Source organism: Rhipicephalus sanguineus, chromosome 8 (assembly GCF_013339695.2).
Source record: "Rhipicephalus sanguineus isolate Rsan-2018 chromosome 8, BIME_Rsan_1.4, whole genome shotgun sequence".
NCBI classification, from domain to species: Eukaryota; Metazoa; Arthropoda; class Arachnida; order Ixodida; family Ixodidae; genus Rhipicephalus; species Rhipicephalus sanguineus.
This window is the reverse complement of record NC_051183.1, coordinates 22,095,296-22,119,972: the sequence shown is the minus strand read 5'-3', so window position 1 is coordinate 22,119,972 and position 24,677 is coordinate 22,095,296. Positions and strand designations below refer to the sequence as shown.

General features: G+C 48.9%; 1 protein-coding gene across 2 annotated transcripts in view; it reads left to right on the top strand.

Annotated features, from left to right (window-relative positions):
• LOC119401542 (tyrosine-protein phosphatase 10D) overlaps nucleotides 1–24,677 on the top strand; it is a 188,610-nt gene that overhangs the window by 121,503 nt on the left and 42,430 nt on the right. For both annotated transcript variants that reach the window (XM_049418787.1, XM_037668432.2), the window contains exon 2: nucleotides 21,535–21,784. In XM_049418787.1, coding sequence (XP_049274744.1) covers nucleotides 21,535–21,784 — 250 coding nt within the window. The remainder of the gene's footprint in view (nucleotides 1–21,534; nucleotides 21,785–24,677) is intronic.

Genomic DNA, 24,677 nt, shown 5'->3' with positions numbered 1-24,677 from the left:
TCTCGGCTACGAGCGTATTTGTGTGAGCCGTTTGCCGATAATTGACGCTCTCTCGATCGAGGGCTTGTCGTCGATCAGCCGCTGCTGACACGGCAATCTGATCTTTTATTGAGGTCACTTGTCATTTTACATTGTCACATTTCATTGTTGCCTGTGACATGAACACGTGATTGTTGCTGTTGTTTGTAGTAGCTGAAGTGTTGCGCTGCTACTCACGCGGATGACGGTACAATTCCCTGCACGGAGGAAGGCAGAAGTTATGAGGAAGCATTGCGCAATGCGACGGAAAGAAAGAACGAAAGAAACAAAGGCTTTGTATCCGTCCAATTCGTGCTCGAAGTAAACGGAAACCACTACACATACGCTGACAACAAGCAACTATTGAAGCGCCGGTTATATCCGGCCTTTGGCTCTGATAACGGAATCCTTGTGTAGTGCAATCGTTTTTATTCAAGACGCAGCCAAGGAAGAAGCCCACCACCACTTGGAATGTGCTCTGGCTTGTTACTGTTTTACCAGCAGGCCCAAGTTTTCCATTTATTGCAGCTCCTTAATTCTGTCTTGTTCGATAAACACGTCCATTGGCCTCGCACTCAACATGGAAGCTAGAAAAGAGACAAAGTTGTTTCGAGTACGCATCATGATCCGCGGGTAGTACTTCTTCCGCTGTATAACTTCGCGCGCCCGCCCGCACTCCATACACAGGCTAAGAACTGTGATCGCGACGTGTCCGACGTCTTTGTAACTTACCGCGCTGCGCACAAGTCAACGCGGCTGAAAGCGAACTTTATTTGTAGCACTAGTAGAGAGAGCTTACCGCTCCGTTGAGCGAAACGGCCCGGCAAGCACTCTATTTATCCATTCGGTACACGCGTATTCGATGCGACGTACGCCCTCACATTCCGAACGTTACATGCTGGCGCTAAAACCCGCTTTGCGAGAGAGCTCGCGCGGGGCCGGCTTGCTGCAAGGGATTAACGCCTCCGGTCCAGACGACGCCTCGGGGGAGAAACGATGCGAAGAGGGGAAGCTTGGCAGGGAAGGTGGGGGAGGGAAGGGGGAAAAGCTAGGGAAGTGTTGAGGAGAATGCAGCGGTATAGAGCCGTACGTCCCGCATAAGATATATGTAGTCGGCAAAATGCGGGTCAGATCGCGGAGTGCGCCCCCCCTCCCCTCACCTTACTCGCGGTAATTAGAAACGGGAAGCTCCCCGCGTATGTCGACCACAAGATCGCTGATAGGCCTCGAAGTATAGGTGGGTCCATTTGTGGTCTCGCCATCAAGATGGCGAGAAAAGACCGCGCCTGCTTTTCCGCTGATCCAACAGGACCCCTCCGGGTTCTGCTTGATGGCTCGAGGATCAGCATTGCCAACTGGATGTGCTACAGCTACTACACCAGCGGCGCGGATCGTTAACTTCCGCGTTACGTCTTACAGACGTTGGGGTGGAGATATATCTCGTAGGCGATGCTCTGAGAATACAAGAGGGTGTATTTTGTATTCGCATCGCCGGTGGGATGTCAGGTAGGGGTTCGCCCTGCTCTGTGTAAACATCACCGGTGCGGTGTCTTATTAGACGTAGCGCTGAGTATGCAGCAGGGTTGTCTTGTAGACATCACCGTTGGAATTACTTGCTGAGTTAGCCGTCTACGTCATCGCCTTAAGCACTAGCTGTTTCCCTTTTGCTTCAGGCCTAAGCTACTCGCTGGAGCGTATGGTAGTAAAACAACGCGGTGTATGGGATGCCGGGTAGGGAGCTCGCGCAACAGCCTCAGGAGACCACACACTTGGCTCCTGGCCTTACGAGTGCTCACTGACAGGTTATGGGGCTTGACCGCTAACCCGTAGGTCGCGGGATCGAATTCCGGCCGCGGCGGTGGCATTTAGGTGAAGGCGAAGTGCTAGAGGCCCGGCTGCTTAGATTTAGGTGCACGTTAAAGAACCCCAGGTGGTCGAAATTTCCGCAGCCCTCTACTACGAAGTCTCTCATAATTATATCCGGTTTGTTCCCGTCTTAATGATGTGCCCAATCACCCCAGTTAGGTGCACTTTTGCAGATCATATTGTAGTTTCGGGACGTGAAACCCCAACAATTATTAGCACTGGCATCACGTGCCAATGGTGTCACTGACGCCGCTCAGGACTGTTTGGCAGGGCTGCTGCTGGCCCCTCACGACGGCCCTCCGGTGTATATATAGAGTGACTGATAATAATAATGATAATTGTTGGGGTTTAACGTCCCGATGTGGAGGGCTCCGGAAATTTCGACCACCTGAGGTTCTTTACCGTGCACCTAACGGCCCCAAGCATTTTCGTGCCCATCAGGAATGCGACCGCCGCGGCCGGGATTCGATCCCGCGGCCTTCGGGTCAGCATGTCGCGCACCATAACCACTAGACCACCGTGGAGTGACAGCGTGATTGGACCTCGCGGCATATCCTGATATAGATGTAGGAAACACCGCTCGCATCGACATTAGGGTTCACACGGCGCGGTGTCTGCTGTAATATAACGCTTGATGAATTTCCAGATTGGCGATGCGGAAGGTTCTTCGCGGGGCGGGGAGTAATGCAGGGCGAGGAGGTTTAGGCCTGTGCCGCGTCTCGAAAATCCGCCGACTGACGGACATCTGAACCCGGAAAAGCGCGGTACGCTCAAGAAGAATGAGGCTCAGAGCCAGGGGGCGCTGCAGAAGGAGATCAATTACGGCAATCCTCCTCTTCAGCGAGTTGCACACCCCGCGCATCGCATCCGCTTGCAGCGCCTTGCTAAGCTCGTGGTATAAACAAGCGGAATGTGTGTATTATGTATATACAGGAGGAAGAGGGCGCTGCGAGTGCGATCCCTTCCTGTACGACGTGATACAAGACAGGGAGGGCGCTTCACCCTGTCCCCTGTCGGACTTCCTCGTGCAATTCGTTACCGCGGGATCGCATCGCGTAGCGTGGGGCTGTGCCCGAACGTACGTTTTCCCAAACCCGCCGGGGTATTACTATGACGAGACGAAAACGAGGGATGGTTTGGCGAGCGTCTTGCTGTTGATTTGATTAATGCAGCTCGGTACACTAACGGACACCGACCTGGAGATTAAAGCTGAGCTGAAAACGAAATACAGATTGAACCATGTTACATTATAACAAGTCCGCCTCAATGGTAGAGGGGTTGTGGTTCGATCCCGGCCGTGGCGATCGCATTGAGATGGAGGCGAATAGACGTCCGCATACTGTGATATGTCAGCGCACGTTAAGGAACACCAGATGGTCGAAGCTTCGAGAGCCCTCCACTACGGTGTGACTCATAATCATATCCTGGCTTTGGCACGTAAAATCGCGGATAACATTATTATTACATTACAGCAAGCCAGCTGTGATAAGGCAACGTTTTCGCTATAGCGGGAGTTTTACGTGTTTCGAAACACTTCCTGTGGCTAATAAGATTGCTTGAGACTTTCGGAAATCACCCCAAATTGATCCATGGCCGAGGTTTCTAATGTGTTAATCGGTCCGCATTTGCGCGTGTTCTTCACGGACGCATACACTGAAGTGTGTCTCGCTGGCGTACGCACGATACGCGCATGCACCAGATCAAGAGGTGCGCACTCAATGTCGTTCTTGAAGACCTCACCAAAGTTCATGCCGCGTCTTCAGTCTTGAAAGCACTTCGTGCGTGTTACACTTTAAGCAGTGAAGCCGCTGGTTTGCAGGTCTCTTACTAATACAAGCAAAAACACTAATGCTTAATGCATGGAAAGTTAGAAACTGACTAATCCGAAGTTTTGCAAACTGATCTACAACTTTCTTACTGGAATTTTTTTTATCCCAGCTTCGTTGCTTGAGAAGTTCAAAATCAAAATCAAAAGAAGAATTTTATTACACCATAATACGAAAAATATATACACAAATATTTGGACCCATAGCCTAAGCGGCTAATGGTGGGTGCAATACAAAAAAGGTTATAAGAATTAGCAGTCTTGTGCAGAAAAAGAAAACAATAGCGAAAGTATCATCCATAAGAGAAAAGTATTATACATATTCAAGGAACCATACTAAAAAACAACGAATACATAATTACTATGAACACACTAAATATACACGAGAAAAAATGTTTCAGAATAAATAAAAACTCAAGAAAATGCCTGGTTATAAACGAAGTTGATTAATTAATCTTGCCTAATGAAGCAATTAAGGAGAACACGAGAAGTAGCGTGACTTACTCCACGCAGTAGACAGCAACATGCATTCGGTCGCGCCGTCACTATAGAGTGCGTCGGCATGTTTTTCAACTTTGGCTAGAGTTATCTTGGACAACCCGTATACCTATCGGCTGAACGCGACCATATTCAACTCGCATCCAATTCCACTCGGTCCACGTTGAAACGTTCCGAAGGGAGACCGCGTTGGGCCTTAATTCGAGCCGCGTATGGACGTTCAGGGGCACGATCTGACCGCGTTGCTATTGCGCAATTGGGCTCGCGGAATTCCGTGCTGCACCCCCTCCCCTCCCCTCTACCACTAATGATTCTCTGAGGACCGAAGCCCTCTTTAATGACGCACACCATCTCACACAAACGTCTCTTATGGCAAAACGTTAGGGACAGGTGCGAATTAAGGTACGCAGGTATCCCGGCTATGGCTTTGGATTCTCGGGCCCGCTTAATGTCCTGCGACTTCAGCGGTTGATGCACTCAGAAGCTAAACGTTTTGGTCACGAAGAAGCGCTCGCCGGGAAAGAAACAACAACAAAAAAAGGACACCAACATGAAGGCATAAGGTATTGCATTCGCCATTACGGTATTTCTATCACTCCGACTTGCCCGTACCGAGGCCTCAAGTACTCGAGACATTGTGGCCAGAGATGCGTCACGACAGTATAGCAACTCTGGCCACAATGCAACTATTAACAAAATAAAATAAAATAGCGGTACGGAATAGGCGTAAGAAGGCTTTTAGATGTCGTTAAGAACCTATCTTTCTAACTTCAGCGCTCTCACGCATCCCGTATGGAACTTCAGATGGCAACCAAAGAAAGGTCGTTGTCCTGCAGAGATATTCCGTGTGCATTCTTTGCAACGGCTGCGTAGAGTCAGTGTATTTTCTCCTTGAGTCATTTGATTGCGCTGGCTAGGTGGGCAGCTTTGGCATACTCTATTTGGGAAGGATGGCGTTGGGGTGGGGGAGTGTTTTTTGGGCGATAGTTTTCCGAGGTATATTGCGGAGTTTAGTGGAACGTGTTTAGTTTTCATGGGAGCATGCAGAGTAACAGAAAAGCAGCTGGTATGCAGATTTCGCCGCAGCTTCGAGCCATTGGGTTGAACATTCCGGTAACATTGATATTTTTTGCGCAAACCTCCCCCAATATGTTACCAGTTAGGAAACGCAGACAAAGGAGACTGTTTTAACGGTGCACTGTTTTAACGGTGCACCGTGCACCACTCCAGTTCGATACTCTTCAAAGAAGACGTTGTAAAACTTGCGCTATGTTAATCTGCTGCCACCCCCTATGTAAAACCCTTAAATAGGGGCCTTTGAGGTATTGGAAATAAATAAATAAATATTAGAGGAGCGCATGCAGTACCCAGTGATAAAGATGAAGCTTCTTCTCCACCAATCGTTTGGAACGTATATCGTATCGCAACAATACATATATGGCCGGTGTACCGGCCTTCATCGATGTTCGGTTCACCGTTTTCTTTGTTAATCGATAGTATGTTCATTTTCAAATATCTATCTATCTATCTATCTATCTATCTATCTATCTATCTATCTATCTATCTATCTATCTATCTATCTATCTATCTATCTATCTATCTATCTATCTATCTATCTATCTATCTATCTATCTATCTATCTATCTATCTATCTATCTGTCTGTCGTCTGTCTGTCTGTCTGTCTGTCTGTCTGTCTGTCTGTCTGTCTGTCTGTCTGTCTGTCTGTCTGTCTGTCTGTCTGTCTGTATCTAGTCTGGCTATCTTATCTATCTATCTATCTATCTATCTATCTATCTATCTATCTATCTATCTATCTATCTATCTATCTATCTATCTATCTATCTATCTATCTATCTATCTATCTATCTATCTATCTATCTATCTGTCTGTCTGTCTGTCTGTCTGTCTGTCTGTCTGTCTGTCTGTCTGTCTGTCTGTCTGTCTGTCTGTCTGTCTGTCTGTCTGTCTGTCTGTCTGTCTGTCTGTCTGTCTGTCTGTCTGTCTATCTATCTATCTATCTATCTATCTATCTATCTATCTATCTATCTATCTATCTATCTATCTATCTATCTATCTATCTATCTATCTATCTATCTATCTATCTATCTATCTATCTATCTATCTATCTATTATATGTATGATATTTGCATTCAGTACGACGTACCTAATACGTAACCGACGTTCTACGTGTAGGTGTACGGTGTACGCCAATAAACAAAAATATCATTACGCGGATAACACATATGTGGAGCCTTCACTGACAAACACTTTCGTCAGCAATGACGACAGACCTTCAAGGGTTCACCTTCGGCCATAGAGTTTTCCTCGACGCACGCGCGGTCTGAAAAAGCTTGCGCAAATCCGGCTGGAGTGTGTTTCTCTCCATGGCTCTACGCACGTGAGCGTAGCTTAAGCGCGGGAAAAATCGGTATGCGACTTCGGCGGTGGTGCGCACTCCCCAACAACGAGAGCATCTCCCCGCAAGGCACTCAATCCCCGACCTTGCGGACGGGAAGAGATCTGTCTCCGGGATTGCCGGTCACGTTGGAGTGCTGAAGAAGTTGCCGCTCCCGCACCCCTGAGTGCATTGGACACAACTCCCGCAGCGCACGAGTAACCGACTGGGCTAGGCGCTGTGTTTGGGCGCGGGTGTGAGGCGCGCGCTGCCTTGCTTGTATGCGTGCGTGTTCGCTTAATATCGCACACCTTTATCACACTCACATGGGCTTGTGTGCGCGCGTGTTCGCTTAATATAACACAACACTATCACACTCCCAGGGATTAAACGCGCATAATTACCCTACAAAGTGAACGAGGGAGCGCCCCCCGTTGCAGCTCAACTGGTAGAGCATCAGACGCGTAAATCGAAGGTTGTGGGTTCAGATCCCGCCGACGGAAAGTTGTGTATAACAAAGAAACGAGCCTTTGCAAAAATTTCATTTCTTCCGTTGTGTAATATGACAGTAATATTTGGGCGCGCAAACACGAACACGAGACAGAAGTCAAGACGCCACAAACGCCGTCTTTGCACGCCCAGCCTATTAACATGAATACCTACCAACTAGCTCAGCTCTCTGTTATTCTAAATATCTGGGGTTTTACGTGCCAAAACCGCGATAGGATTATGTGGCACGCCGTAGTGGAAGGCTCCGGAAATTTCGACCGCCTGGTGTTCTTTAACGTGCACTGACATCGCACAGTTCACGGGCCTCTAGTATTTCTCCTCCATCGAAATGCGATCGCCGCGGCCGGGATCGAACCCGCAACCTTCGGGTCAGCATCCGAGCACCTTAACAACTGTACTACCAAGGCGGACAATTGTGTCAGAAAATAGATTTACAAGTTCATGCACTAAACAGATTCTGCCACTTTTGTGTGATGAAGCATAGTCATATTTCATATGCGTATAACCATGTGCGTGTAATTGGGGGCTCGGGATTAACTTTTAATTTCTTTATTGTGCACCCAAATATAAGCACACACGAGCGATATCTCCATTTTCTCGCATTTCAGCCCCGTAAATATGTGGCCGCACACGCGCATTTTCCGGATAAACGCTATATCTGCAGTGTTACAATAGGCGCTTCTGTTAGGACATAAGAAAACGGGAAGACGTTTCATGCGTGTATAATGTCGCTGCCTTTACCGCCGCCTATTAGAAACACCGCTCTCTTCACCGAGCACTTGGCGGCATACGCTTTTTCTTCGCAGGGCTGGCGGAATATCGTTCACGGTGCCTCACGGAGCACGAGGGTACGGAAACCGGCGAACGCACAAAACGTCGCTGAGCACGTTCCGAGCCCAAATCGAACGTTTGTCGCATATGTATCATCTCCGAGCCCTCGTTCTGACGCTTCTGTTTCCCTTTTTAACGTATTTACCGCTCCGTGGGAAAACAGGCTGCATTCCATGCGCGTACAGTTAGTGCGGCAATCCTTTGCCGGATTGCATCGTGATATAGGAGGCTGCCAAATAGGGATGAACCTTTAAGAAGTTTCCTTTATAAAAATACATCGCAGAAAAATCGTTTGCAGTATTGATACAGTATATATAGTTTCCTTCTCTGCATGGATTGTACACGTTCCTTTTTAAGTGCGGAGCACTTTAGGGGCCGGGCCATCGTATGCTGTCGTATGCTGTCATCGCTTGGCGTAACGCAGGCAAAAGCCGCATAGCAACGGCATCTGTCGCATATTATGAGCGCGCGCTCGCGCCAAGGATAAGTCTTCTTCCTCTTGTTTTTCTAGCGTCTTGATGGTGATATGAAGTGCGGAGCACTTTAGGAGCCCGTGCTGTCGTATGCTGTCGTCGCTTGGCGAAACGCAGGCAAAACCACGCATAAAAATAGAATAAAAAAGAGGAAGCAAGCGATAAATAGAAAGAGGAGGAAAGAAAGGGATAAAATAGGAAGAAAAATGGAAATAGATACAAATACAGATAGAAATAAAGGCAGAAAAAGAACGGAAAAAGAGAAAAGGAAAGAAAGAGGAAACCTGAGAAAAACAAAGAAGGCTACCCAGCTCAACACTTCCTTCAGGCTTGGGGCCACTAGTGCGAAGATCCCTTAATTCCTTTCCTTCTTGCGGATGATCCAAGGACGTCTTAGAGGAATCGCAGCGAATTAAGAAAAATTGGGTACACTGCTCATTGAAGCTTTGGACTTTGGTTATGCAAAGTAGTAAGGAAACAGCGCAACTTCTTCAGACGGGGACAAAACCAAAGGCAGCGACATGGACATCTGCTACCACTCATTGGAACGATACTAAATGAACACAGTGTCATTCTTGCACAGCGTATAGACAGCATCACTCCACGCTGGCCAACGGTTACCATTATTTAGCCATCACTAGCCTTCATCTGGCAACACTGACCGAGATATGCCGACATTTACTCTATAAAGCAGCATTCGCAACCATTTGGCCATCTTTAGCCAACGTTAATTAACAATAACCAAAAATAGCCATTCTTTAAACGGCATTAACCGGCGCTGCCCGCCACATATCAGCCATCACCAGCTAGTATTCGCCAATTTTAACCCCTGCTGTAGTATGCGGTAGAATACGGTAGTTGGATTCGGTTGGAACTATTCATCATGCCATATTACGGGCGGTGGTGAAAGGTGCCTAGGAATGCACTGTCTGCCATGTTATAAACAGATTATTCTCGCTATAGAGCTTGCCTGCTGTTTCTGGGGAATTAAAGTCGTTCCGCGAGCATTGCTGAATGAAAGTGAAGAGGATGCCGGCTGTGGGTTTAAGGAAATTAATTGTGACATGTATATATGAAGCTTTGTGTGTACTGGTTAAAAATACGGTGTGTGAATCAAACGAATCATTGAGCCATGTTCACGTGCAGTACTTTGGATTAACTGCCTGTGAGTATATTTTACCCGACAATCCGTTTACCCTTTGGCAACAGTTTCCCCAGTTTATAGGCCACCAAGGCGTACTTTTGTAACGTGTACCCACGGCATATTAAGCAAGCGTGAGTGGACGAAGTAATATTGAAGCTGGCGTACTAAGCCTATAACACGGCCTTTGTGGGAGAATTATCCAGGCAATACATCTATTCATCCGCCAAGCCATACATCCATTTCGTGGGATTATCTCATTCGCTCCGAAAGCCTGCCCAACCGCGTGCCAAGTGCATCGCGTTAGCCACAACAGAAACAGCAAATACGCTCAGCACGTATAATCATTCCGCTATACTGCGCAACGAGACCTGCGCTCGTCAACCGGCGCGCCATGCATTTTTTGTGCGCCCGCTGTTCGCTAGTTTACGAGCTGCATCGGGGCGGAGCTGGGGCAAATAACGTATGCTTCCTTCCATATACAACTCCGCTGACCTACGCCGCCACGTTAGGCTTAGCACCGAACGCCAAAAGTTAGGGACGTAGTATTCACGTCGTAGGCAGGGACAGACCCATCAAGGTTCTGTGCCGTGCCGATCTGCGACCGCAGGGTGCGGTGCGTGGGCTTTGGGAACGGAGCATATATAAACGAGCCGCATTATCGAAAAGCTGAACGATCAAGGCGGATCCAGCCTCTCCGCAGTAAACGATGTTTAATGAAGACTAAAACTGTCTTGTTTTTTAAACCAATAGCTGTGTTATCGTTGTAATTGTCTCAGTACCTTGCTGGGTTTTGCGTGCTCTTAACGTCATTCGACGAGTTCCACTTTATTGTCGTCATGGTGTGTTCAGGTAACCGTCGCGCAGCTTTGAAAGAAATTATTTTCCTTAAAACTGTTCACTTTGAACCTTCTTTCAACAAATTCTCATCTTGGGAAAACTTAAAAAATCTTGCAGATGTCTTTCCTAAGCGGAAGCTCTCGTTTATAATGCACTTTTGTGCTAAAATCAGCCCTTCACCTTGGCCCACATTCGACGGCTCTTCCCAAGAAAGTCACATGAACACTGGCAGCTTGAAACGGAAACTAGAAAAACATAAACACGATCACAAAGCAGGGTATCTGAAGATACCTTGCAGGTATGCTTATTTCGCGTTGCTTTCGGTTACAAGTCTGCCTAACACACTAGGCCTTCAAAAAAATTTCACTGGAAGCACTACCAACATTCTGAAAGAAAATGTATGACACACAAAAAAAGAAAGAAATGGCTAAGCTTGTCGCGCAAGGCTTGAAACAGCGAAGCTGGATGGTTGTGAAGACTAATCTGCTTGTTCCTAGGTTGTTGCTAGGCTTTAGCTACGTGATGCTAGGTTGTTTCTGCGTTGATTCTCAGTGCAGAGAGTTTCGAGTTAGACCACAGACAGTCACTGACACGACACGGATGTCTAAACACCAGAGGCAGAAACTTACGCTGAAACCGAGCGTTCGCACCTCCCATAGGTCTACGGGCACGTCGTCGTTCGCGTAGGACTTCCATCGCTTCGGGGTTTTCTCGAAGCCGCCTTTGCCTTTCCCGTTCAAAAGTATTCTAGAAATCTACTCTAGAAATCTTAACTGGTGTTTGCCGCCCGTCCGTTGCTTTCTTCATCTTTAGTGGACCAGCGGTGAGTAGTGGGATTTGCCCAATTTCTGTGGCACGTACGTGTTCATGATTACGATAGTTTTTTTTTTGTACACATTTATACTCAGCGAAGTTTTCACTCCGCTGTTAAAATTTCACTGGAAGCACTACCAACATTCTGAAAGAAAACGTATGACTTAAACAGGTAAAAAGAACACAGACATGACTGCCCGAAACATAAAGCTTCAGGCTGAGCAGGCATGCTGCCTACGTCGACAGATTTCTGCCTCTTGTAACGGCTAAAGGTGTTCGCGTCATCAATGTTTGCGATTGCGCACGACACCGTCCTCCGCAACGTCAAAGATGAACGGCCCGCTGGAAGCTTGCATCACGTAGCGCTTATTCTGCATCCAGTGATTGGGCTTTTCCATGACAAGCGTATGCAAGTGGGTGTTTGTGTAAAAGAATTGTATTTACGTGAATATATAAGAACTACATGGAAAATGTTACCGCTGACCGCTTCATGTGCACTGTCTAGCGCGAACTGCTGACGCCGTGAACGGCGGTCAGCAGTGATATGTGGGGAAAGGGGGGGGGGGGGGTAGGGAGAGGATCAGAGGAGTTGACGCACGTTGCCACGTTCTCAACATTGACCGACTGTACGTGACGCTTAGCTGGAGATTGTATGGATGAGGTTGCTTTGTGCATGTTCATACTAGTCGAGTACGCTGAACTTAAATAAACTGAGGAGCCCTTAACCTATCCCGAAAATGGGAGCAAGCGAAGCTTGGTGGGCGTGTGCCTGCCGTACTGCTTCTCTTTCTTCCTTTCTTTCTTACTGCCTTTCTCTCTTTCTTTCCTCCTTTCCTTCTGTATTTCCTTCCTTCTTTCTTTTTCTTTGTTCCTTCTTTCTATCTTCCTCTCTTTCCTCCTTTCCTTCCTTCTTCCTTTCTTTCTTTCTTCCTTTCTTTTTTCTTTCTTTCTTTCTTTCTTTCCTCTTTTTTTCTTCCTCTCTTTCTTTCCTTATTTCTTTCTTTCTTCCTTTATTTCCTTCCTTCTTTCTTTCTTTCTTTCTTTCCATTTTTCTTACTTTCTTTCTTACTTTCCTTTCTTCCTTTTTTTCTTTGTTTGTTTGTTTGTTTGCTTCTTTCTTTTGCATCACGCAATGCTCCCTTGTAACGTTTTCCTTCTTCGATGTCTGGTATTGGACCTTCATCCACGTGCTTAGCAGCGCAACACTTCACTTGCTACAGGCAACAACGACGGTCATTCGTTCATATCTAGGCAGCAATGAAATGTGGCAAAGTGAAATCTTGATAAGAAGATCTGATTGCCTTATGAGGGACGGCTGATCGCCTACAAGCCCACGATCGAGAGATCATCAATTATTCGAAAACGGCGCGTACAAATACGCATGCCACCGGCGCGCCTTCGGAGGCTGCATTTCTGTGGACCCACATTTCTGGTCACTCGTCGGTACCGTGGTTTTCGCGCACGATGCCGCCGCCACCTAGATCTGTAACTCGCAGAAGCTTCGCTTAATGCGGTGCAAAGAGCGCCGACGTGCTGTCACCGTGTGCTCACCTGCTCTGGGGCTGCACTAGAGGGACCAATAATTTCAGCAAGAAATCGCCATACGCTATAAATAAACGTTCCCGTTGGGGCTGCCCCACCCGACAACGGAGCACGTTTGCGGCCTTTGAACAGGACAAGGGCGTGTCGCTGTTTCTTTTTTTTTTCTTTTTTTCTTTTTGTCTTTTCTGCTTGGTCTTGACTTCGGCCACCGCAAGTCTGGCGTGGATCCAGACCTGAATTTGATTATTGCGAGCGGCAAGGCGAATCTGCGTGCGTTTTTCGGAAAAATAGAAAGAAAAGGATGCCTGAGGAAACATTTATTCTTGTTTAAGAGAAGTTCGAGTTTCTACAGTTACTTCAAGAGGCGGCGAAACATTGCGGACCATTCAAATATTATGCGGCAAACTGTTATTAAACAAGTTTTTAGAGGAAATCAGTAAATATATTGCACTGGCGTAACGAGGAGGGGTGGGGGGTTGAAGGGTTTCAAACCCGCTCGCGTCGAAATTTTTCAATTCTGCGCTTCTAGGTATATATTGTCACGTGGTCGTGACGTCGACGAAGAAAGCAGTCGGCGTTTGCAGAATGAAACTGTTTATTTGGCCGAACTTGTGGCCGGGAAAATGAGAACTAGAACTACAGCAATACACGCTGTACAATGATAGCGGCGAACAGGGCGTCGTCCGTCGATCAACTGACAAGCGGCGAAGTGCGTCGGCTTTTATACAGGTGCTATCGAACTTTCCAGCGATATCGCTGTTGGCGGCGTTATCTCTCGACAAAGCTGGAACATTCACGTGCGGCGCGCAATCTTAACGGATTGTTCCAAAACTATCGCGAAGCTTCCTACACATCACGGCGAGGCCTGCGCAGCGCGTTGCCCACAGTCTTTGTGGGTGAAGCTTGAACTCATGAAATATAAGACTTGCGGCAATGCCCCCCTCTGAAAAAGCATCGTCCCGATGCTTAAAAACAGAACATGAATACATGCAATACTAAAGAAAACTAATAAAGAAAGCAAACATTAGAGTCCTTAGGTGCGTTAACGAGCATAGTACGGTTTAAGGCGCACCACATGCACGACCTCGGGTCGAGCTCGGCGCCTCTGAGAGTTCGTGATGCCGTCGGGGACAACCTCGTAGTCGAGTGCGCCGAGACGTCGAAGTACCCTGTACGGTCCGAAGTATCGTCGAAGAAGCTTCTCGCTCAGTCCGCGTCGTCGTATTGGCGTCCAGACCCAGACACGGTCGCCGGGCTGGTACTCGACGAAGCGTCGTCGAAGATTGTAGCGACGGCTGTCGGTGTGCTGCTGGGTCTTGATGCGCAGGCGGGCCAGTTGTCGAGCTTCTTCGGCACGTTGTAAGTAAGCGGCGGCGTCGACATTTTCTTCGTCGGTGACGTTGGGTAGCATGGCGTCGAGCGTCGTCGCCGGGCTCCTTCCGTAGACCAACTTGTACGGCGCGTCATCTGCGTCGTTTCTTGGACGGCCGTGTTGTAAGCGAAGGTCACGTACGGAAGGACGGCGTCCCACGTCTTGTGCTCAACGTCGACGTACATGGCGAGCATGTCGGCGATGGTCTTATTTAGACGCTCGGTGAGGCCATTGGTCTGCGGGTGGTAGGCGGTGGTGCGGCGGTGGCTCGTCTCGCTGTATTTTAAGATCGCCTGAGTTAGGTCCGCTGTAAAGGCGGTACCTCTGTCTGTGATGAGGACCTCTGGGGCGCCATGACGCAAGACGATGTTCTCCACGAAGAACTTGGCTACCTCCGCGGCACTGCCTTTGGGCAATGCCTTTGTCTCGGCGTAGCGGGTGAGGTAGTCAGTTGCTACGACGATCCACTTGTTGCCGGAAGTCGACGTCGGGAACGGCCCCAGCAGGTCCATCCCGATTTGCTGGAACGGCCGGTGAGGTGGTTCGATTGGCTGCAGAAGTCCCGCTGGCCTAGTCGGCGGTGTCTTCCGTCGCTGGCAATCTCGGCAAGTCTTGACGTAGTGGGCGACGTCGGCAGCAAGGCGTGGCCAGTAGTACTTTTCCTGTATTCTGGCGAGCGTGCGGGAAACACCGAGGTGTCCAGCCGTCGGGTCGTCGTGTAGGGCCTGGAGGACTTCTGGTCGCAATGATGAGGGCACGACAAGAAGATAGTCCGTTCGAAGTGGCGAGAAGTTCTTTTTCAGGAGAACGCCGTTCCGTAAGAAAAACGACGACAGTCCTCGCTTGAATACCTTCGGAACAACGGCGGTCTTGCACTGGAGGTACTCCATAAGGCCCCCCAGTTCCGCGTCGGCTCGTTGTCTTTCGGCGAAGTCGTCGGCACTTATAGTTCCGAGGAAGCAGTCATCGTCGTCGTCTTGCGGCGGCGCGTCGACGGGGGCACGAGAGAGGCAGTCGGCGTCAGAGTGTTTTCGTCCGGACTTGTACACGACGGTAATGTCGAATTCTTGAAGCCTCAGACTCCATCGTGCGAGACGACCTGAAGGGTCCTTCAAGTTAGCTAGCCAACATAAGGCGTGATGGTCACTGACAACTTTGAAGGGCCTGCCATAGAGGTAGGGGCGAAACTTTGACGTAGCCCAGATGATGGCGAGGCATTCCCTTTCTGTTGTGGAATAGTTGGCTTCTGCCTTGGATAATGACCGGCTAGCATAACTGATAACCCTTTCAAGCCCGTCCGTCTTTTGCACAAGGACGGCACCGAGTCCTACGCTGCTTGCGTCGGTGTGTATTTCAGTATCGGCGCAATCGTCGAAATGCGCAAGTATGGGTGGCGTCTGCAGGCGTCGTTTAAGTTCCTCAAATGCTTGCACTTGCTCCGGTTCCCACCTGAATTCCACGTTAGTCTTCGTGAGAAGCGTGAGTGGTTCGGCGATGCGTGAAAAGCTTTTGACGAAGCGTCTGTAATAGGCGCATAAGCCGAGAAATCGGCGGACGGCCTTCTTGTCGGTGGGAGGCGCGAAGTCGGCGATGGCCGCTGTTTTCCGCGGGTCTGGGCGCACTCCAGACTTGCTGATCACATGACCGAGAAACAGGAGCTCGTCGTATGCGAATCGGCACTTTTCTGGCTTCAGGGTCAGTCCAGAGGTCTTGATTGCTTGAAGTACTGCCTCAAGCCGCCGGAGATGCTCGTCGAAGGTCGAGGAAAACACGACGACGTCGTCCAAATACACAAGGCACGTCTGCCACTTCAATCCAGCCAGTACGGTGTCCATGACGCGCTGGAACGTCGCAGGTGCCGCGCAAAGACCGAAAGGCATGACCTTGAACTCAAAGAGGCCGTCGGGTGTTATAAAAGCGGTCTTTTCTCGGTCTCTTTCATCTACTTCGATCTGCCAATAGCCGGTCTTGAGGTCCATCGACGAAAAGTACGTTGCGTTGTGAAGTCGATCCAGGGTGTCGTCTATCCGTGGGAGGGGGTACACGTCCTTCTTCGTGATTTTATTCAGGCGCCGATAATCAACGCAGAAGCGCAGTGTCCCGTCCTTCTTCTTCACTAATACCACGGGTGACGCCCACGGACTCTTTGAAGGCTGGATGATATCGTCGCGTAGCATTTCGTCGACTTGTTTCTTTATGGCCTCACGTTCTCGCGTCGAAACTCTGTAGGGGCTCTGTCGGAGTGGTCGAGAATTTTCTTCTGTTATAATGCGGTGCTTAGCAAGGGGCGTTTGTCGGACCCGCGAGGACGACGAGAAACAGTGCTTGTATTGCAGGAGCAGGGTTTTGAGCTGGTCTTGCTTGACCTTCGGAAGGCTCGGGTTGACGTCAAAATCCGGTTCGGGACCTCTATTCGTCGAAGCAGGTTCGGCAGCATCGAAGAGGGCGAAAGCATCGCTGGCGGCTACACATTCGTCGATGTAGGCAACCGTCGTACCCATGTTGAGGTGCCTATATTCGTGGCTGAAGTTTGTCAGCAGTACCTTTGCTTTACCGTCATGCAGCTCGGCGATACCTCTTGCGACGCAAATTTGACGATTCAGGAGTAGTTGCTGATCGCCATCGATTACGCCTTCAAGGTTTGCAGGTTTTTCAGTGCCGACGGAAATAATGACGCTGGAGCGCGGCGGAACGGTCACCTGCTCTTCTATCACATTCAGTGCATGGTTCCCTGGCGTCGGGTGGGGCGGGAGCGCTTTGTCTGAGGTTAGTGTTATCGACTCAGACCTCAGGTCGATAACGGCGCCGTGGTCACTTAGGAAGTCCATTCCGAGTATCACATCCCTGGAGCAGTTTTGTAGGATTACAAAGCTCGCAGGATAAGTGTGGTTATTGATGGTGACTCTCGCCGTGCAGACACCAATCGGTGTTATCAGGTGGCCTCCAGCTGTCCGGATTTCGGGTCCACTCCAAGCGGTCTTTACTTTCTTCAGCTTGGTGGCGAATGGCCCACTGACGACGGAATAGTCGGCTCCGGTGTCGACGAGAGCTGTGATGCTGTGGCCGTCGATAAGGACATCGAGGTCGCTAGTTCGTCGTCTTGCGTTGCGGTTAGGTCGTGGCGTCGGATCACGGCTTCGTCGATTTGTCCCGCTGTTTCTACGTTGCGTCGTCAGGTTTTCTTCGGGCCGCGAAGTTTCGTCGTGAGGGCTCCGTCCGGTTTGCGTCGTGTTCTGAAGGTCTCGTCGCGTTGTCGTCGTCGGCGGCCGCGGAGGATCTTCGGCATTTCGTCGTACAGCAACCGCACCTCCATCGGTTGCTGCCCTTAGTTTCCCGGATACGGGCTAGGCGACCGGCCCCGGTTTGGGCCAGTGTACTGCCGGCGGTGCGGTGACATGTAGCGGCCGGGCGACGGCGAGCGGGAAGCTCGTCGTTCTTCCCACTGTGTTCCGGTGAGGTAGTCGTCGATGTCGCGAGGCCGTTCGCCTGGCTGCGGGCGCGGCGCGTTAACGGCGAATCCGCGTAGCCCCATCTGTCGATACTGGCATCGGCGGTATGTGTGGCCGGCTTCCCCGCAGTGATAGCAGAGCGGCCGGTTGTCAGGGGCACGCCAAACGTCGGTCTTTCGGGGGGCGCAGCGTTGTCCTGTCGGCGGGCGGTATGGCGTCGGTGGTGGTGGCGGCGGTGCCTGGCGGCGGAACTGCTGCGGCGACGCGGCGTCTTGACGTGGGCGAGGGGGTGGGGCGTTGCGTCGGGCTGCAGCAGCATAGCTCATTGCTTCCGGCTGAGCCTGCGGTGCTTCGGGAATTCCAAGCGATTGCCGGACTTCCTCGCGGACAACGTCGGCGATTGAATGCACTTGATGCTGCGGCGAAGGTAACAGTTTGCGCAGCTCTTCCCTCACAATCGCTCTGATGGTGTCACGCAGGTCATCAGACTGCAGCGCCTGAACCTCCCCGTAGGTCGTCGTAGGAATGCGGCGGTTGTACTGCCTAGTGCGGATTTCTAGTGCCTTTTCGATTGTGGTGGCCTCTGAAAGGAATTCCGAGACCGTCTTCGGCGGGTTGCGCACAAGTCCGGCGAAGAGTTCTTCCTTCACTCCCCGCATCAGGAAGCGAACTTTCTTTTCTTCGGACATGGCTGGATCGGCATGGCGGAATAGTCGAGTCATTTCTTCGGTGTACAGTCCGACGTTTTCATTGGGGAGCTGTACACGGGTCTCGAGAAGGGTTTCAGCCCTTTCTTTCCGGATGACGCTCGTGAAGGTGTTGAGAAATCCGGTGCGGAAGAGGTCCCATGATGTTAGCGTGGACACTCGGTTCTCGAACCAGGTCCTTGCGCCATCTTGAAGGGCAAAGTAGACGTGGCGTAGCTTCTCGTCGCAGTCCCAGTTGTTGAACGTGGAGACTCGGTCGTATGCCTCCAGCCAGCTTTCTGGATCCTCGCATGGTGATCCGCGGAATGTCGGCGGCTTCCTCGGTTGATGCATGACGACCGTTGTAGGCGCCACAGCGGTTGTCATTGTGGCTGTTGTCTTCTTCGTTGTGATGCTGGTCTTGTCCGGTAGGGGTCCGTATTGTGGGGGTAGTCCTTCCAGTCTGCGGCTGGCTCGACTGCCGCTGATGGTGTCGGTGTCTTCTTCGCGACGTGGGCTGGGTTCAAGGCTTGTCGGGGGCGTCCGGAACATGAACGAGCAGCACCTCCACCAGATGTCACGTGGTCGTGACGTCGACGAAGAAAGCAGTCGGCGTTTGCAGAATGAAACTGTTTATTTGGCCGAACTTGTGGCCGGGAAAATGAGAACTAGAACTACAGCAATACACGCTGTACAATGATAGCGGCGAACAGGGCGTCGTCCGTCGATCAACTGACAAGCGGCGAAGTGCGTCGGCTTTTATACAGGTGCTATCGAACTTTCCAGCGATATCGCTGTTGGCGGCGTTATCTCTCGACAAAGCTGGAACATTCACGTGCGGCGCGCAATCTTAACGGATTGTTCCAAAACTATCGCGAAGCTTCCTACACATCACGGCGAGGCCTGCGCAGCGCGTTGCCCACAGTCTTTGTGGGTGAAGCTTGAACTCATGAAATATAAGACTTGCGGCAATATGCACGCACACGACATACAAACACACGCACGAACATAATAAAGTATGATCGACTCCCCACCCCATGATAAAAATTTCTGCCTACGCTACTGATATGTTGCAAACAAACAACAAATACGGAGCTGGGATTATGAGACAGATCACGACTGCTTATTTGTGTATGAGGGGGGGGGGGGGCAGAGGGGGGATGTTCTTGCGGTGGTCTGTAGGAACATTTCAGGGTGCTAGATGACGATACTCAGAGATAATAGCCACTATTTCACTCTCTTCAAAGAAAGAACATCAGCTTATCAATATGCGAGTTACATTTTGACGACATAAAGAATCACGGTGACAAATTCACGGATCAAATTTTATTCGAGAAAGATCGTTTGAGGTACTAGATGCTTGAACAAGACAAGAGAACATGACTACGGAACATTCCCTACGGGAGGGTGATGATGAGAAAGCGGGATTATTCTTGATGCCAGCATAGAGCAAGCTTTCATAAGTAAAGTTTTTCATCACGGATGTAACCGAGCCGCGTAAGTGCTGTCGCCGTTCATTCCTTCACTGAAACTCTTGATGTACCTCCGAAGAAGGTCAGCGTAGGGATATCCAGGTCATTTCAAATGACTCAAAGAGGCCTATCAATAACTTTCCGAACGCGGACGAAAATTGCCTTTGCCGCTGCATAGTGTAGGCGGTGCATACTTTGGCGCGCGTCCTACGGTTTCCGAAGTACTCATTTCTTGCGGGACTGCTGTCTAGTGGAGCGGGCGCGCATTGTATAACAAGTAGGTCAAGGCGATTGCACGGGCGTCTCGCCGCCATTCATCAGATGGACGACGGACAGGACGGCAATAGGCTCGACGGCTTGTGTTGGGAGGCGGTAGTCAGTGTGCTAGGCCTGAGCGTTTTAGGGGTCGTCTACAGTGGTGGTGTGCGCGTGAGACGCTTAGCACGAATGGACCGACGCCTCCGCAGAGGTGTACGTGGCCAGGACAGACCACCCAGGATGCAGCCTTTCAAGAGCAGCGTCTAACATGCGCTGTGGTAGGGAAAGGTGTATAAGGACGCGCCCATATATGTGCTGCAAGTGTATAGGGCGTGCCCGTAGCCCTAAACTGAGCCACCTGCATGACCTCCCAAATTAGTGTATATCTGTCATGTTCGTGTTTTCAGTAATACACAGGCACACGCATACTTCTGTCAGCTATGACGGACCCGCCACGATGGTCTAGTGGATACGGTGTTCGACTGCTGACCCGAAGGTCGCAGGATCGAATCCCGGCCGCAGTGGCCGCATTTTCAACGGGAGCGAAAAAACTTGAGGCCCGTGTACTTAGCTTTAGGTGCGCGTTAAATAACCCCAGGTGGTCGAAATTTCCTGAGGCCCCCACTACGCCGTCCCACATAATCATATCGTGGTTTTGGGACGTTAAACCCCAGCAATTATTATTAGTCAGCTGTGACGGACAGGCCATTAATCTCAGGTATAATATTGGATTATACAATACATTGAAGTGTATACAAGAATGTATACCTAGGGCAAGTACTAACACGAGAGCCCAACCACGAAAAGGAAATTCACCGAAGAATAAAAATGGACTGGAGCTCATTTGGCAGCCACTCCAAAATAATGTCAGGGAATCTGTCACTGTCATTAAAGCGGAAATCATACAATCACTGCATACTGCCACTTCTAACGTATGGGGTTGAAACATAGAGCATAACAAAGCAACTAGAGAAAACGTTTAGGGCCACGTAGCGTGCAATGGAGCGTAGCATGATAGTAGTAACATTAAGAGATCGGATGACGGCGGAGTGGTTAAGGGGACAAACAGGGGTAGGAAATATTCTAGTTGACATCAAGCGAAATAAGTGGACCACACCACTGGCCACATAATTCGTAGGGCAGACAACCGATGGACAGTAAGAGCAACAGAAGGGTTAAAAGGGATGGGAGATGAAGGTGAGAAAGGCAAAGAGTTAGACGGAGCGACGAAATTAAGAAGTTCGCAGGGATAAAATACAATCAGCTCGTACAGCAAAGACTAAACTGACGATTATTGCGAGAGGCCGCCGTCCTGTACTGGACTAAAACAGGCTGAGAATGATGGTCATGATGGTCAGGCTGATGATGAATATATGCGCACGTGCGTGCAGGTCACATTAGAGTTCAGGTCACGTGACAGTGAGCTTGAGGGGGGGACGGCGGATTGACGAGAAGATGCATGTATAAGTGCACTGCCTGTAACTGACGAAACATTGATGTGTGTCCATGGTGTTAATGGCTGTCGCATTGATTCCTACTCGCAGGTGGTCGGAGTGAACCAGCTGACGCTACACCTGCCAAGCGAGTACACCAGTCTACCTGGGGGCGAGCTGAGGGTCGACTACTCGCCGCCTGTCGGCGACCCGGGCCCCAACTTCACGTTCCCGGCCACGGACTCCGTAGAGGGCGTTCCCATCGACGGCGTGCTGCCGGGCACGGACTACAACTTCCAGCTCTACCTCAGCAACGGCACCGTTAACAACCACCGGCTGTGGACGAGCGTTATAGAGACCGGTGCGTTTGCGTAAAGCCTTTTTTCTTTTACAGTGACGCTGCATATAACTAGGCCATTCTTAACTCCGAGAACAGCTACCTACTCAACAGCATATCATCACCATGATGAACGGCATCTACCTTCAAAATAAAACAAAAATGCTACTATGGCCACCCAGACTGAGCTCAAACGTCCGCTGGCGAAATGGGCAAATTGGTTGACGTGACTGCCGCCCTGAGAGTATTAAGAAATATGAACATATCGTTACTACGCGAGCAGAGTTGCCTAGTGAACAATTACCCATTCCATAGAAAACGTCTAGCATGTAAGTGCCACAGACATTGGCAAAGCTAACTGCTCACCACTGGTCCACCAAAAAAAAAGGAAAAATTAATTGAATAAATGTGTGAATAATGAGATGTATGTATACATAAATAACCTTCGCGCTGCACTTCTGGCCACGAAAATCGATGTGGAAATGCTTTAATGGAGCATATGCTCAATTCAAAAATTAGAAATGTGTAACTAAATTAATTAATAAATCCGTGAGCTACACAGCTTCTCTGGTCATCAATCTTCGCGGAGTGGAATGGCTGGCTCATGAATTTTTCGCTCAAGTTATTCGGTGAACATTTTTTGATGGATATGACAAATCGTTTCTATAAAAGCCTGCGAGGTCGAATGATGTTCCTGAAAGAGTGTCGTTGCAGTTCACACGTTTACAGCACGAAGTTACAAAGTGAAATGTGTAAGGATTTTCAGAAAGATGGCTTCTTAGTTGATGAAATCTTCGCCTTGCCCGGGATTCGAACCTAGGACCAACGCCATTCCGGCACTGTCGACCGACGGGTTCCAATGTCGGATCAGCCGGACGATCTTTTCAACTGGGCAACTTTCTTTTTCTCGGAGACATTCATATGAATTTTGTGAATTCATCCACAGTGTTTAAAATTCCGGCGATATTGCAGAAAACTAATTTTGCGGAATTGGTTAGTTATGTGAAAAATTTTATTACTATTATGAAACGCTTGGAACTATTGGCCTGCATCGGAAGTGTTGCAGTAATGAGATACTTGACTTCATACACGAAGCAAATTTTTATATGTATTTTTGAATCAATAATTATTATGCCTAAAGCCAGACTTTTGAAAATAAAAGAAAAAAGTGTTGCAGTAGCTTTCATCGACTCGTTTGTTCGTTCATTCGGTTTATGGTCACTCATAAACCTTATGTCGGCGTGTTGGCCCGAGCTGCATCAACTGTGTACAGTATGCTACTGCGAATATATACGTGGGATTCTGACTTGTGAAGCGTTGTTGCCAAATTAGTTCTTTGTTGATATTTTAGGACTGTACGACAGCTGCCTTTTCTGCCGGACTGCGGGAATCAAGCTCTCTTTCAGGATGGTGAACGCTTCCAGCAAGAGTTTCTTGTACCATTTAAACAAACTTTAGCAACAAAAAACAATCGCCCAAGTGCTTCTTAAGTCATCTAATTGCCGGTTATGACTCTCAGTGCTTGTTTATGGACTTTTTTTCACATGCTATAAACTGAAACATTTAGTAGCGATCTTAGCATATACAGATGTTTAAAGCAGGGGCTTCACCCTTTAGATAAGATCAGTGAGAGTGATTGAGGACAGACTCGCTAGAGATGGCCTTTAAATACTACGCACTTTCATTTTCTACACATACTTTTCATCCAAACGTGTTTTGGCCCATGCATATATTTTTATATCCTTTAGAACGGCTGGGAGAGGATTTAGATCAGCAGCATGGGCGAATGTCATTTCTCATTATGTAATTTGGATTTCTAACGTGTTCAAAGACATAGAGTTCTTACCAGATATAGTATGTTCACCGCTTGAAACGCCGCTAACTATTAATCAGCAAACAATTTTTCTTTCCCTGCGTTAACATTGAGGGGTTGATAAGGTGTGTGGATGTGTGGTGTGTTGTGGTTGTTGGTGGTTTGATGGTGGTTGGCTATCCTGAACACAGATCCCTCGTTATCCCTCAACTTATGTTCATCCTTTTTGACCCACATGCTACGCTCATCTGCACGCTTGGTTTAGGCTTCTACCTCGCACGCTTCCTTTCTCTACCTTTTCTTCATTTCCCAATGTGTGCAGTGTGCTCCTAACACTAGGTAAAAAAAAATGCGTCGCATTTCCTGGCATCACATGCCCCGTTACAAAAGTAAGTATAATATGAATCGTGGGGCGATATACATGACTTCGCTATTGATGCGAAGAATGTTTAGTCACAACGCACATACACTATATATCTTATGTGCGCCAGCTTGTTTTGGACGCCCTAGAGTTGCACGCAGTACTTCAACACCAAAAAACTGTACAGACGTACAACGTGTGCTTACACGAGTCTTCAATCCTTAAGATTTCGTAAATGTTACACACCGTATTGTACTTGCGTGAAGTGGAATAATTTTCACAACCTTTTTAAGTCTTTTTTTTTTGTTAGCTGTTTGATATCGTCTGGAGAGGATCAGAGAATAACATGCGAAAGAACTTCGCTTACTATAGACACCTTAGAAATTTTGTTATCGTTCATACTGTGCAACTTCTCGCAGTGAGGACTTATGTTCGTAGTCTCATGATCTTCATCCGGCTTACCAAGCCGCGTTTATACGCTCCACGTACACTATAAAAAAAGGGATACTTTTACTTTTTTTGTTCGTCCTTCTTGGCTACGTATGGGACTTTCTTTAAAGAGTGAAAGAAGAGAATTTAGGGGCTCGGTTTTCTTTGTTGGACACAGCGCCAAGGGAGGTATCGGGGACGTTATTTGTAGTCTTTTAACTGTATATTAGTAATTAGGATATAAATGTGAAGAAAGCAGTACTCACATGAAGCTGAGCAGCCCTCACTCTTTTATCAGAGAGATTATATGCCTA